The sequence below is a fragment of the Anolis sagrei genome, chromosome 2 (assembly GCF_037176765.1).
Source record: "Anolis sagrei isolate rAnoSag1 chromosome 2, rAnoSag1.mat, whole genome shotgun sequence".
In the NCBI taxonomy this organism is placed as follows: Eukaryota; Metazoa; Chordata; class Lepidosauria; order Squamata; family Dactyloidae; genus Anolis; species Anolis sagrei.
In genome coordinates, this window is record NC_090022.1 from 62,135,271 (window position 1) to 62,148,158 (window position 12,888).

Sequence of the window (12,888 nt, forward strand, 5' to 3'; positions counted from 1 at the left end):
CCTTTGCTTCGTTGGAAATGGAAAGCCGTTTTTGGGGGGGGGGGGTGGCTTTGATCTCCATGTAAATAGGGTACGTATAACAATGGGGAAAGAGGTGATTGCCCACCTTTAAAGCCTCCTATCATGTTTACAATGGAAATGGTATGCTTTATTTTAAGGAATATGTGGGAAAGAGATTCTGATTTCATTCATAAACAACAAATGTAGCAAATTATTGATTTACTTACTTTATATGCTGCTATTGTTGCAAGATGGCTTCTGAAAACAATGTGCACTGTGTTTGTTTGAGCCTTATCTCATCCCATAACTTCTTTGAGATTACTGGTTTTTTAAAAATGTTTTTCTTCTTTTTTTTTCAGGACCAGAAAGGAGTGTTGATGTCACAGATGTCACCAAGCAGAAAGACTGCAAGATGAAGCTAAAGGAATTTGTTGATTACTATTACAGCACTAACAGGAAACGAGTCCTCAATGTAATTAACTTGGAATTTTCAGATACAAGGTAAGACAATAGGGAAAAAAACATGTGGATTCGGATATGTTAGCACATTCCAGTCTGAGCAGATATAATAGCACACTAACTATTAATTGACTTATTTATTACCGTCCATGTGTATAATCAAAAGTACATTTTGATTGTACATATTTTCTCTTTAAGAAAAGACTATGTATTCAATGGAACCACTTTTCAGGAAAACCAAATGTATTGCCTCAAAAGAGACAGTCGACAATTTGCGGCATAGTAGACCTCTTTATTAGTTTATGATGCAATTCCCACAACCATATAACGATGCATGGATAGTATGTGAGCCCTAAATATCGTACTCCATCCATGGGTCTGAGGGAGTAGACTGTGATGTAGGAGAGTCCATTCTAAAATAAATACATCTCAAAAGTGTCACAAAATACTTCCTTTTCTTTCTTCCTCTCTTCTTTTTCAAATGGAATTTAGAAAAGTTACAAGGTGTCACCAGTTTGAAGAACCCTTTTCTGCAACAAATATAAGATTATTTTTTGTTTCAGTTGCACAATGACAATCCTATGAAATGTATGGGGTCACCAAACATTGAAAGGTGACTTGAAGCACATACCCACACATACACTGAAAAACAATTACTTGGAGATAAATTATTTCATTTCAACTTTAATTGGCTGAAATTTTGTTCTAAAGATGACACTAGTGGGAGAAGTGATTTGCTGAACCATACAATTTAAACTTCTTTTTTTCTTGTGGAATTCTTAGGTAATCTACACACAAATGAAACAATTATTATTACAGAGAAGGAGGAAGCTCCTTTTTAAACAGCGAAACCAATATGCTCTGGTACCAATAAAATAAAAAATGCTTGTTTTAGAGAATGATTCCATCTTATTGGATAAGAGAAAGAAGTGATCATTAATGCAGACTGCAAAAAGAATGAAGGATAATTGCAAGATCATTTCTTTTGTAGTATCCATAGCTCTCTAAGCTGTATTTATTGTTTTAATAATCTAACCCATTTCTTGTGCACAAAAGGATCAAAAGCAATTTCAAAGCACCGTGATTATAGGTTTATTTCAATAGGTACTTTATGGTCTGTTGTCTACTGGGGAAGCAATAATGGCAGGAAGCATTTTATTCTTAAGAGCTCTGGAGCTATCCTCATATGCTGCTCATTTAATCATCAGCTACTAAATAATGGCTTTTTAAACAAAGAACATGACACCGTAACCAGGCTCCAAAGCTCTGCCATGACACGGAACATAACTGCTGTGGGCATTCATAAGGGACCATTTTAGACTTCTCATCTCATGCAAAGTGTAATCTCTTAATCTTTTAAATGTCTATGTTCTGATCCTAGTGATTTTGATGACTGAAATATCTCACCCTTTATGCTAGCTTTAGGGTACATGGAAAATTAGATCAAGAGGAGCATATCACTTATAGCCATAGATTCAACTGTGAATCACTTTGCCACTAAAGTGAGACTGTGTAATACCACCAGCTGCCCTGCTAATTCTTATCTGATCTTGGAAACTTAGCAGTTTATTAGTCATAGACAGGAGATCACTAGTTAAAGGCAAGGGTCTCCAGACAGGCCTGGGAAAGAATCCTGCCTGAAACCCTGGAGAGGCATTATTGGCAATATTGGACTAGATATCAGTATTCTTGAAATAGACGTGGTCCTCCCACAACTATCGCTTAGACTGTGGAGTTGAGGGTCCTTGCCACTTGTCATCTAATTCTGGATTCTAGATGGGGTCCCATTATCAATTTCTATCCTTCTAAATATCCAGCCTGAGTTAACGTCAACATTCCTCTTAAATATTCTTACATCTTGCAATTTCAGGATATTTACTATGAAAATAGAGCAAACTCTTTTAGTATTCCTTTAAGCTATTTATTATAAACATTCATAGATATAGATACAGATACTGCCCTTAGGAAGAGACTCAAACAATCTGAGTCCTTAAGCTTCATTCCATTGAATTCCATGACATCAAAGGCAACATATTCAATTATTATTATATTTTGTGGCTATCAAGTTGTTACATATTCATTAGGGCTGTCACAGAGACTGAACCTTTATCCCTCTGTTCAGCTCTTTAATAGGTTTGGTAACTTTTAAACTATTTAGTGTAATCTTCTTTTTTCATCATTAGCATCACGTTCTTCACACTTTCCATAGTGTCTGCTATGGAAAGTTCTTCACACTTTCCATAGTGTTTGCAGACAATCTCCATAGGCCTTTACATATACATGGACAGATTTCTGTCAGTTTTATCATCCTTAAATATCTTAATAAAATAACTTGCTCTATAATCCATTCAGGTATACATTCTTCTAATCTCTATGAGAAATTTCCAACAGACTTATGTCTGACACAGGTATGTAAGGGTCAAGTCTACATATTAAATCTTAACAGCATTCATTACAGCATAAGTAAATCTAACCTTAATATGACTTTAGCTGTACCAGTATTAATCAACATTTTGAGCAGTTTATTGCTGTCTATAAATATAGTGTCTTCTGTGTTGGAGTTATGTGAAAAGCAGTCTGATAAGAGCTTATTTTCAGTTTCTTTTTACTTTCTTGTTGTGCCCATTCAGTTAGTTATCACACCAAACAAAACAACCTACGACTGAGATGAACACTAGCTATCCAACAGAAAAAGATATTTCAGACAGGGTAGTTGTCTTTATTAGTGCAACTAGCATATGTGTTCTGGTTTTTCTGCTTTTCAAAGCTACTGTTGTACCTCCTTTTTGAGTACAGATAGCTCAAATGATTCAAATACACAGGTATTTTCATTATCTTGTTTATATTCCAGAACCTTTGGTATTCTTTCCAGGCTTTCATGTACTATAGTCAGTTTTCTGCTAACACACACACACACACACACACACACACACCTAATTGTCTGCAATAAACCTTATTAAATATCATACCCTCTATATGTGATATTTGGGTTAATTCTACACTTTTTAAAGTCATATGAGCATGGTACAGAGTTGAGACCTGAATAATCTGGCCGGTCCTATCTGCTTCAGTATAGGCAGCTTCCAGTGTGTTACCTGATAATATCCCATTCTCTGAGGTCAGTGGATCTATACCATCCTTGGATTCTCACCCACAATAACTGCTATGATCTATCGATGTTTAAGGAGGAGTGGAACATTCCTTTGAGTATGGAGGTTGCTGTTGTTCTTCTTGTTGGTGATGGTGATATTTATTTGTATTCCCAAAATTGAAACTCGAAGCCATTCAGAATTTGAAAGAACAGTACAATTAAAAACTCAGAAAAAATGGGCATTAAAACAGAATTAAACTGTTCACAGCATGAAAACACACTTTCAAGTTAAAAGAATGAAATGCAATTTTAAAAAGACATTGAGCTATTACAGTCATAGAATCATAGAATCAAAGAGTTGGAAGAGACCTCATGGGCCATCCAGTCCAACCCCCTGCCAAGAAGCAGGAATATTGCATTCAAATCACCCCTGACAAATGGCCATCCAGCCTCTGCTTAAAAGCTTCCAAAGAAGGAGCCTCCACCACACTCCGGGGCAGAGAGTTCCACTGCTGAACGGCTCTCACAGTCAGGAAGTTCTTCCTAATGTTCAGATGGAATCTCCTCTCTTGTAGTTTGAAGCCATTGTTCCGCGTCCTAGTCTCCAAGGAAGCAGAAAACAAGCTTGCTCCCTCCTCCCTGTGGCTTCCTCTCACATATTTATACATGGCTATCATATCTCCTCTCAGCCTTCTCTTCTTCAGGCTAAACATGCCCAGTTCCCTAAGCCGCTCCTCATAGGGCTTGTTCTCCAGACCCTTGATCATTTTAGTCGCCCTCCTCTGGACACATTCCAGCTTGTCAATATTTCTCTTGAATTGTGGTGCCCAGAATTGGACACAATATTCCAGATGTGGTCTAACCAGTCAGTTCAGTTTAAATTAATACAACATTCCCCTTGTTGCTAGAGTGTCCCTTCAAGTCAATTTTAAGACTAACCTATCACAAGATTTCCTGATAAGAGTTGTTTTGAAGAGGTTTGCCATTGCCTTCCTCTGAGGCTGAGAGAAGGTCACCCAGTGGATTTAATGACTGAGCAAAGATTCAGACCGTACTCCTACAGTCGTAGTCCAACACTCAAACAACTACACCATCCTGTTTCCTGTTGGAATGAAACGTTTTTAATATGCCAAGTGAAAGACAACAAGTTCCAGAGCACAGGGATAGCTATACAGGGAGAAATGGTCTGCCAAATATCCTGGATCTGGGCCATATAAGGCTTTATAGGGCATGATTGTTGATTATGCCCTATAAAGGAGAGAATGCTTCTAGAATATGACCATATAGCCCGAAAAACCTACAACAACTTTGAATTGTGTCCAGAATTAAACTGGCTGCCGTGGAGTTTGTTTTAATAGTATACCTTCTATAACCTGACCAAGATAAGTCTGGCTACTGTTCTTTGGACCAACCGAACCTTCTGAACAATCTTCAAAAGTATGTCAAAATAGAGCATATTATAGTAGTCCAAACAGGTTGTAATTACTCATGGTGAGATCTGATGTCTTAAGGATAAGACATCAGATCTCACCATGAGTAATTACAAGACAAGTAAGAAATTCGTTTCAAAGGACGTTCTCATCTGAATTCCAGCACATTTTGACTATACAAGCAATGAATGTCACAGACTGAATATAAAAAAATGGAGGGAGTGCTCATAAGCCCCAAAGATGTCTTTTACAAATGCTCCCTCTTTACAAGCATCATGGCACATCATTTATCAGGTATCATGACATGTTGTAAAACTAGCCGTGGAAATTTGTCAGCCAAGACAATTTCTAACAGTATGCCTTAAATTAATTAATATATTTTACATTTTGTTTTATCTTTAAACAGAATGTCCAGTTTTGTAGAATCTCCTGACATAGTCAAGAAACTCTCTTGGGTACACAATTTTTGGCCGGATGATGCTTTGCTGGCAAAACCCAAAGTGACCAAATACTGCCTGATCTGTGTGAAGGACAGCTATACAGATTTTCACATAGACTCCGGTGGAGCCTCTGCCTGGTACCATGTCCTAAAAGTAAGATGATTCATTCCTCTTTTAACAGCAAATGTTATTGTAGCTGTTTTCACTAAGCATTCTTCCGTTCCCATATCAGCTCAAATGCTAAAGTGAAAGGCTGACATTTGAAAAATACATATAAAGAGGCTTTAGATAGTTATTTTTTTACTATGCATCTTATAGAAGGTCATAATATCAAGTCAAATTTTATTTACCTCAAGTCAATGGCCATTGCAGTATTAACAACTACAGTGTATATGAGCAAACATGACTAGTATAAAACGGTGCAAATACTAGCATTGTACAAATACTGTCACTGTACAAATACTGTCATATTCGCATAATAATCAGCTGAGTGCTCTGGTTGAGAACATAATAAATGTGAGTCTCCATACAAGGAACACAATGACAAAACTCAGTGGACCATGGTTTGATACATCTATCTGCAGCTATACATCTCTGGTTCTCAAATGGGATTCTCCTCTACAGCCTGTGAAGTACTGATGTCAGAAGCACATTTAAATGTGTGTTTGAGAAAACTTCCCAATGTTTCATCTATGTTAAATAGTATAATTAGAATAATGAGAAATCAATAAAATAGATAAACTGTGTCTAAACCAAGGGCAGAATTTTGCCCTTAGAGGCAAATTATTTTGGCCTGCAGTATTTAATAACCATTGTTTAAATGGGTTTACTGCGGGCTGAGAAAGGCAGTATACAAAAACAGCAAATAAACAAATAAATACTGTAATCTAATACAAAACTCTTGACTAGAAAGAGCAATTATGTTCAGTTTCAGATTAACAATTTTCACTCTGCCTCTGTTGTGTTAATCTGTTTGAACAAAAGGGAACAAACCCATTGGAGCTAAATGCAGCTACAGCCAGGAAATGCATGGTTTTGGCCAAGCCTGTGTATAAACACATCTCAAACCATAGTCATAACATTGATTGGTGCTAAAAAAAAGTCTAAGAAATGTAGACAGCACAGTTTCTAATGTTCTTATACTCATATCAACCAGGTTTCTATGCTTTAAAAAGCGACTGGGTTGTGAACTTAGTTTTAAATTTTCAACCACTATAATAATATAATGAAATAATAAAATGTTATTTATATTCCGCCCTATCTCCCCGAGGGGACTCAGGGCAACTACGAGGATGAAGTAGTGTTCCTTCATCCAAAAAAGTACAATAAGTTTAGAATACTTCTTATAATTTTTCTGACACATCGTTTTGCTGGGCTGACTACATATGAGGAGATTTTAATACTAATCTCAGATATTTGAGTAATTGTTCTGAGGTTTGTAACATCTGAAAAAAAAATCATTGGTCTTTATCATGGTTCACTGGATGTTGTTTTCCAAAAATGCACCTAATAATTTTATCAGTCTGTGACAGAATTACTGTATGTTCTACCTACAACAGGGTAGAGATCTATGTAGCTGTCTTTCAGGCACGGAAGGACATCAACAATACAATTGAAGTACAAATTACACAAGACAGGGACAATAATGCATTCTTGTTTGACCCCTTTGGTAGACGGAATTTGGTTGGTGAAATAATAATCAGCTGTGTATTGCATCTTCAACCATACGTTTTCCTGAATTTCCCTGTTTAACTGATAGTTCGCTATAGCTGTCAGCAGCAGAAGCCACCAGATAATGTTAGATACTAAAAATTCTGAGGAAAATGAAATCTGTTTCTGGAGTTGTTTTACACTTTAGCTGGGAAACAAGCCTCTTTGCCACAGTTTTGTGTATGGGGTGCTAGGTAAATTATCTGGGATTTTGATAAATTCATTTACTCTTTCCCTGCCTTCAAAAAATGTTTGATAGAAATGCATCCATTCACCTGATCACATGTTGCACACTATGAACAGTGTTTGATAGACCTGTGTCACTGTGTACTAAAAATAATGCTATTTCTGTAATAAGAAACTTTTCCCCCAACATTTGCTAAGTGTTTACCCCATTTTGCTACATGTCTTTAATCAAACTTTAATACTTTCTTCTGCAAATTATATACTCCTGTAACCAAATTCCAGAATTAAGAAATAAATAAATTTTATTTCTTAATACAGGCTATTTATATTTTAGCCCATTTACACTCACAGGCAAATCAATCCTGTGCTCAAAGTATAACTGGGTAGAAGTTTGGAGTGTGTTCCCACATGCCAGGAAGGAAGATGGAAATAGCTCCAGGAGCAGAGCATGAGAGTTCTTTCATGTTCCATCACTAGATCAGTCTTCTCTAGTGGGCTTTATGCCAATGAGACTGTGAATCCACTTGGGTTTTCATACTGTTTTACATCTTGTACAATGTAAAACAGCTATCCAAACTGCTGAATTTATTTGATTTAGTATCAGGTCCTATCTACACTGCCATATAATGCTGTCTGAAACTGCATTATATAGTCAGTGTAGAGTCATATAATGCAGTTTAACGGTATTGAACTACATTCTATGAAGTTACATTGAATATATAATGCAGTTTTGAATTATATTATATGGCAGTGTAGATGGGGTCCGATTCAGTTTCCATGAAATTCAGACTAAAACATAGATTCCCTGGTCCATTGGTATGTAACTTGCCAGCCTCCATTGCTGTCTTAGCCAAGTGAGGTGAAAAACTGCACTATAAGATGTCTATTTCTGTGGTTTCCTCACTGTTCAGGAATATGTACAGCTATATACAGCGGACTTTGCTTGTAACCACAGTTCTAGTTTTAATATGCATGCTTATCTCTTAAACTTATAAGTTGTATTTCACAGCATAATAATTGTACGTTTTAGTCCAGTTTTGATTGAAAAAAAATGGTTGTGGCGAATACGTGGTGAAAATAATTCCAAGAAAAGGAGCCAGGCATTTGGACGAGTAAAACTTCTCTCATTTGCATGCCCGCATTATGGGGCTTTTCTCAGTTGTTGGCTGAGAGAAGCTCCATAGCTCCAAGGGGACAGGTGTGCAGGCAAGTGAATGAAGGGTGTGAGTATTACGTGGTGCGAGGAAATACAGTATATCTTCATGCAGTCACTGTGGCAGCAGAGTCATGTCTGAAGTGGTAGGCTATTTTATTGAATATAAATAGAGTAATTTATAGAGCCCTGAGTCTCCTCCAGGGTGAGAAGGGCAGGGTATAAATGTGGTAAATAGATAATAAATAAATAAATACATAAATAAAGTTGTTATACTCCTGAGGAATCAGGCATGTAGCCGGGGGGGGGGGGGGGCTTGGGGGGCTTCAGCCCCCCCCCCCCCAAATTCTCATGGTGGTTCGTGAAAAGGCCTTACTGGTGCATTACTTAAACTGTTATGTTTATTCATATCATAATCTGATCACTATACTCAATATATCCCATATGCATGGGGGTATTGGGGTAATGATACAAAAAGTTTGCTAGGCTAGACCCTCTTTCACTCAGACTCAGCCCCCCCCCAAACTCAGCCCCCCCGAAACCCCCCCTGAAAAAAATTCAGCCCCCCCCCCCCCCCCGAAACGAAATCCTGGCTACGGGCCTGTGAGGAATAGCTTATTTTGGCCAATGTTGATTATATGCAAAGTGAAAAAAGCTACTCAAATTGGGCTTCTGCTCCATGATAAGTTTCCAGGAAAGAATAAATAAAGTGTTCCAGTGCTACAATACAATTCTGGTCCCCTTCAGATAGCTTGAGAAGCATTGCTTTGAATGACCTCCAATTTCGCTATTCTCTTACTAGCTAAATATATACACTGTATGACATCCAAGTTGGCTAACAATAATGTATAATAAAATACACAGTCAACTAAAAATACAAGTGATAACATCAGTCATCATTTCAAAAATCATGCTGCTAAAGACACAGTTCAGCTCAACTAACCAAAGAGAGGCAGAGAAGAGACTAAATGGAAGGTAATTCTGGAGCCCCTTAAAAGATCTGTCCTCCCCAGATGTTCTTTGGAAACTGTTGGGATTGAAAGAGTTCAAAAGACATTCAATGTGGTTTCAGCTGATTTGGATAACAAATGCACTGTTTCTGTTTCAGGGAGAAAAAATATTTTATCTCATCAAGCCAACCTCTGCAAACATTTCCCTTTATGAACGCTGGCAGTCAGCAGCCAACAATAGTGAGATGTTTTTTGCTGATCAAGTGGATAAATGTTACAAATGCACAGTGAAACAAGGACAAACACTTTTTATCCCATCAGGTAAGGATGTTGTTACAATTAACTATGTAATGTTTATACTGAATGTACTCGTTGATTTGAATCTTGAAAGTAGAAACTGCGTGTCATTTTCAATGAAGGTGTGCACATGCATACATGATAAAGTGTGGAATTTGTAAGTGTAATAGAACTGGTATATCATGTATTAGACCATATTGGTCCCTGCCTGGGAAGCTGTGGAGGCCCTGGTTCAAATATTCTGCCACAATTTCATTACAAAGCCTGAACAAAACCAATTATTATAGGTAGCTCATGGACAGGCCATTTGGAGGTTATTTATCAATCAGTCTCCTGCTGCCAGTAATGGCGCTGAACTCATTATTAAATAATTAAATAATGTAGCCAAATCTTTCTGGATATTTGAAAAACAAAACCCAGTGAGCTATTTTGTTATAGTTATTTTGTGTCTTCAAGTCCACTATATCCATTGTGGGATTGTGGTACTCGAGATTAAAACCTCTGGCCAAATATAGTATCTCTATCCTTCCTTTTTCCTCTCCCATTTTTTAAAACTACTTAGCTTGATTATGAGTTCTGGAGAAATTCACATCTTGCACTGTTAGAGGATTGTTATTTATTTTGATAAAGGGATTTTTTATATTAGTATATTAGGCTAAAAAAGCCATGCCCAATTGAGACAGTTCATAGGATTTCTTAATTTCTGGATTTTTTCTATTATAGATGTGTTACACATTAAAGCAGATAAGTCTAATATGGAGCAATGCATGCAATTGCATGGGACAAGGCTGCATAAGATAATCTGTGGTCTTTCTCCTTCTCTCATAACATGAACCTATCGTGCTTTCTCCAAATATTAGAAACTTGGATCATTCAGTGAAAGTAAATAGTAAGAGATGAAAGGAAGCGCTTCCTTTCATATGATTACATTGTGGAACTCACTGTCACAACATAACAGCTGCCAACTTAAATGGCTTTCAAAGTAGATTGGAAACATTCTTGGGAGTTGGGAGCATCAATAGATAGCAGTTGGGATGGCTACATATCACCTCCAATATCAAAGGGAGTATCCCTGCATCAGTTACTTTGGAGTGTACAATGGAAGATGCAGCTACATTCATGCTCCACTACCAGACTTCCAACAGGAAACTGAATGGCCACTGTGTCAACTACACAGATTCTTAGGGTGATCCACTAGAATATTTTTTTCTTCTTTCTCACCTATTATGTTTCACTCATAACTTCCAACTTAAGCCACCATATCTAGATTCAGAGATGTGTATCTGCTAGACTGTGCAGAAAGAAAGCTGGAGTTGGAATATATATACGGCACCGGCCCAGTGTACCTGTCCGAACGTATCTCCTTCTACATCCCGCCTAGGAATTTAAGATCTTCTGGAGGGGCCCTGCTCTCGGCCCCGCCCTTGTCACAAATGAGATTGGCGGGGACGAGGGACAGGGCCTTCTCGGTGGTGGCCCCCCCCCCGCCTGTGGAATTCACTCCCCGGGAAAATTAGATCATCGTCATCCCTCCTCTCTTTCAGAAGGAAATTAAAAACATGGATATGTGACCAAGCCTTTGGGTAATCTGGCAGACTGAAAATGGACAATGACGACTAAAGCTTTGGAAACAGACTATGATAAGCAGAATGAAATTATTGATTACAGACTTGGCAAAACGATGGCCACCAGGCTGGCTTTTTATTGTATTTTTATTGTATTAATGTAATGTTTTAATTGTTATAATTATTGTTACTATGTATTTTATTGTGTGAATTGTAGGCATCAACATATGCCGGTTGGAAGCCACCCTGAGTCCCCCTTAGGGGGTTGAGAAGGGTGAGGTAGAAGTACCCGAAATAAATAAATAAATAAATAAATAAATAAGAAAAGCACTTGTTGGAAGTCAAGTAACTGCCCAACTCTGGACTCATATCCCTGCTATACATCATACCATCCCCTGCCCCTTTGTTACGTTTTTATAGCACTTAAGCTTCATTGCCCATGTGCTGTAGCTTTCAATGGCTCCTCATGTTTACCAGTTTTAATCCACCTCTTAGTTATCTATGGAACTAAATTTATACTCTGATCTCTGTTGAAAAACGGAGGGGTGTGTCTGATACAATGGTTATAATGGAGCCTGAGCGAGCTTTTTAAAAGAAAAAAAATTCCATGACTAGAAAAAAGGCATTGTGATCCCATTTGAAGAAATAAATATGCATTAACAGTAGACCATAAGCAACCAAGAGCCTGGTTGGTTTTAGTTCTGTTTTTAAAAGTGAAATGTTTTCACTTTTCTATTTCAGGATGGATTTATGCAACTTTAACTCCTGTTGACTGCCTAGCTTTTGCAGGGCATTTTCTACATAGCTTAAGTGTTGAAATGCAAATGAGGTAAGGTACTTGTAGATGCTTTTATTAGATAATAATATTTAACTGCGTCATAATGTAATTATATCATTGCTTGGATCCAGACCTAGGCATATACATACACTGGGGTTGATGGAGGAGAAAGCCTTGCTCTTCTTTCTTATGGTTCCTTCTAGCTCCCTTATAGTGCTGCCCAAATTATCAAGAAAGCCTACTGAAAGTTGTGTGGAACATGCTGACGATGGAAATGAAATCTGTGAAAACAGTGTGTGTGAAGTTAAGCAGATCTCCTTTTCCCAATCAACCCACAATAGCACATGCCCTGTTCAGCAGGATCTCATTCAAGATTAAAAACCAGGGAGTAGGATGTGGTAGGCTGGAAGGCTGCCATGTGGAATCAGTTTCAGAAAGTATGCTTTCTATCATCCTTGTTGCATGACCCTTCATCTTGGTCCTAGTTTAATATGTTGTGAAAACAACTAAGTATTTTCTCAGTTTCTAATGTAGAATTACACTGAAATACTTAGCAATTTTCTTGATTTCTGTGATCATTATAATCATGAACTCAATCTTACTATACTCCTTATGTTGAATTACCATAAATTTAGTAAAAAATCAATTAACATTACAAAACAAGTAATGACATTTTCCTTTGTCATAGACTTTGAAAAAAATCTTATATTAATTAATAATAGTAATTTTGGCTCGCTGAATGTCTGAGTGAAATTTTCACATTAGGCATCAACTGAATAAGAATGTTCAGCTTCCATATTATGCAGTATTGTTTTTCTTAACTGATGTC

At 37.3% G+C, this 12,888-nt stretch overlaps 1 protein-coding gene across 2 annotated transcripts in view; it reads left to right on the plus strand.

Moving 5' to 3' along the window:
* PHF2 (PHD finger protein 2) overlaps window positions 1–12,888 on the plus strand; it is a 140,819-nt gene that overhangs the window by 91,491 nt on the left and 36,440 nt on the right. For both annotated transcript variants that reach the window (XM_060766005.2, XM_060766006.2), the window contains exons 5-8: window positions 360–501; window positions 5,387–5,573; window positions 9,578–9,740; window positions 12,023–12,110. In XM_060766005.2, the coding sequence (XP_060621988.1) occupies window positions 360–501; window positions 5,387–5,573; window positions 9,578–9,740; window positions 12,023–12,110 (580 nt within the window). The remainder of the gene's footprint in view (window positions 1–359; window positions 502–5,386; window positions 5,574–9,577; window positions 9,741–12,022; window positions 12,111–12,888) is intronic.